This window comes from Gadus morhua, chromosome 3, assembly GCF_902167405.1.
Source record: "Gadus morhua chromosome 3, gadMor3.0, whole genome shotgun sequence".
Classification (NCBI taxonomy): Eukaryota; Metazoa; Chordata; class Actinopteri; order Gadiformes; family Gadidae; genus Gadus; species Gadus morhua.
Window position 1 is genome coordinate 6,107,853 of NC_044050.1, and position 2,500 is coordinate 6,110,352.

General features: G+C 53.5%; 1 protein-coding gene across 1 annotated transcript in view; it reads right to left on the reverse strand.

Moving 5' to 3' along the window:
- Positions 1–1,356: 1,356 nt before the first annotated feature.
- Positions 1,357–2,500, reverse strand: part of adgrl3.1 (adhesion G protein-coupled receptor L3.1) — a gene marked incomplete at its 3' end in the record, with an annotated part of 117,370 nt that continues 116,226 nt past the window's right edge. Inside the window, 1 exon segment of the mRNA XM_030352099.1 lies at positions 1,357–1,577. Coding sequence (XP_030207959.1) covers positions 1,357–1,577 — 221 coding nt within the window.

A 2,500-nucleotide genomic window follows, 5' to 3' on the forward strand; every position in this document is an offset into this window, starting at 1 on the left:
CATGTCTTTAACCAGGGCACTTCAGACACATCAACCAGGGACCCCCGCTTCACACTCACACACAAACTCACATGCACATAATGGCACATGACACACAAGCACGCATGCATGCACTCACATTTCTATACACAGCTCCATCATCACACTACTACGCCTCTTATCTTACTCTCTATCTGCTCCCTCCCTCCCTCCCTCCCTCCCTCCCTCCCTCCCTCCCTCAGGAGACATTGCACCGCAGAGAACAACAGTGGCCAGGGCCACCATGACAGCAGTCGCTCATTTTCCCCAGCGCAGCTCTATTCCACACCCCAACCCCTGGTTTGAAACACGTCCCTCCCTTCCTCTTTCCCCGTCCTCCCTATCACCTCTTTTTTCGGCCTGCCTCTTCTCTCCCCCCTCCCCTCCCTCCATCAGCCACCTCGCGGTGTCCCCTAATCCTCCCTCTCTCCCTCCCTCCCTCCCTCCCTCCTTCATTCTCCAACCCTCTCCCGTCCCCCATTTCCTCTCGTCTCTCACACTCTCTCTCGCCCTCCCTCTCCTCCTACGGCCGCTCAGTCTTACCAGTCATACCACACATTCCCAACCGTCCCAGATATCTTCCCTGGGAATCTCTATCGCAATCCCCCTTATCCCACCTTGTTCTATCCCGCTACACCAACCGCCTCCCAGTCCCTCCTCACCATCACTATCCCGCTGTTTGGCTCCTGATACCAGGCGACACGCAGCTCATCTCATCAGGCCCGGTGCCCTGAGATTAAAGAAGTGGTTCCCGACTCTTTATAGGCCCGTGACCCCATTCCTAGCTCTGAAAATGTTTGCGACCACAGAATAAACTTTTGTGCGTCTGCTTCCTCACTAATTTTTTTTACCCAATCACATCGGCTGGTAATATTGTCGTGCCGGTGAACGTGATGGTATCGCTCCACTACACACTAAGTGATTAGAAGTTGTTTATTCGTGGCTATTAATCACCAGGCAGTCCGTTTGTACACGCAGGACTACGGTCTATGAGACCTTTTAAAAAAAATGATGATGGTTTGCTGAAATGGATCATGATTTATCAATCGCTTATGTCAGCAATCTCCTGCGACCGTATGCATATCCCCGACCCCAAAGGTTAGGGACTGCTGTATGAAGGAGGAGGTACACTGGAGTTGTTGTTGTTGTTCAGTCATGCATCTTCAGCTGAAGGCTGCCTTACAGCAATGGGGCACATTAGGCTCCCTGTGTGCGTGTGTGTGTGTGTGTGTGTGTGTGTGTGTGTGTGTGTGTGTGTGTGTGTGTGTGTGTGTGTGTGTGTGTGTGTGTGTGTGTGTGTGTGTGTGTGTGTGTGCGAGTGTGTGTGTCTGCGCTCACACTCGGTCGGTCCCGTAGCTGCGGTAGTCCACGGCGGCCGACACAGCCACGATGATGGCAGGCACGCCGTAGCCGGCCAGGTAGAAGTATTTGGTGCGTGAGTGTTCGCTCTCAAACACCTCCACCAGCATGATGTACAGCTGCACACCCTCCAGGAACATCCAGGTGAACGCCGCCAGGAAGAAGAAGTGCAGCAGCGCCGCAAACACCGCACAAGCAATCTAAGGGAGAGAGAGAGATGGAGAGGGGGAGGGGGGAGGGGGGAGGGAGGGAGAGGGAGAGGGGGAGGGAGGGAGAGGGAGAGGGTGAGGGAGGGAGAGTTGGAGGGAGGGAGAGGTGAAGGGAGGAAGAGGTGGAGGGAGAGGGTGAATTGAGGGAGAGGGGGGGGTGGGAAAGAGGGAGGGAGGGAGATAGAAGAGGGAGGGAGATGGAGGGAAAGGGAGAGGAGAGACGGAGGGATGGATGGAGGGGGGCAGGGAGGGAGGGAGGGAGGGAGGGAGAGCACCAGGAGGAGAGAGAACCAAAGATAGAGAGGGGAAGTGCAGGTGAGAGAGATAAAAACGAGAGAGGGAGAGAGGAGGCAGAGAAAGGGTACAGATAAGGGGGAGTGAGGGAAGAGGAGTGAGAAAGAGTGAGACATAGATAGGCGAAGAGAAAGAGGAAACGAGAGAGAGGGAAAGAGGTGGGGAGAGGGAGAGAGGAGGCATGGAGACAGGGAGACAGGGAGACAGGGAAAAGGGAGGAGTAGAAGGCAAAGCGTTTAGCAGGGGAACCAGGCCACAACACATTGACAGCAAATGTAATGTGATGGTGGAGTGCGTGGGCTTCAGGGCCGCAGGGCAAGGGCCAGGCATGCGACCCCAGACACTGCAGTGGACGAGATAATAAGGTTAGCCTGTAATTCTGACCCAGGATAATACAATGATTAATCCTATTACCCCAAAGCAGGCAATATGTTGAGAAGCAGAGGAGAAAATAAGGAGTTGCCAATACAGTAACACTGGGGTAAGTGCATGTTACCCTTGAAAATAACAAGCATTAAAATATAGATGGTAAATGACAGCGGGTTAAAGCCACACCAACAATCACTGTGTTTCAGCACATTCAAAACACATCAGCAATTAGCCTAACAATGAGGCAGGGA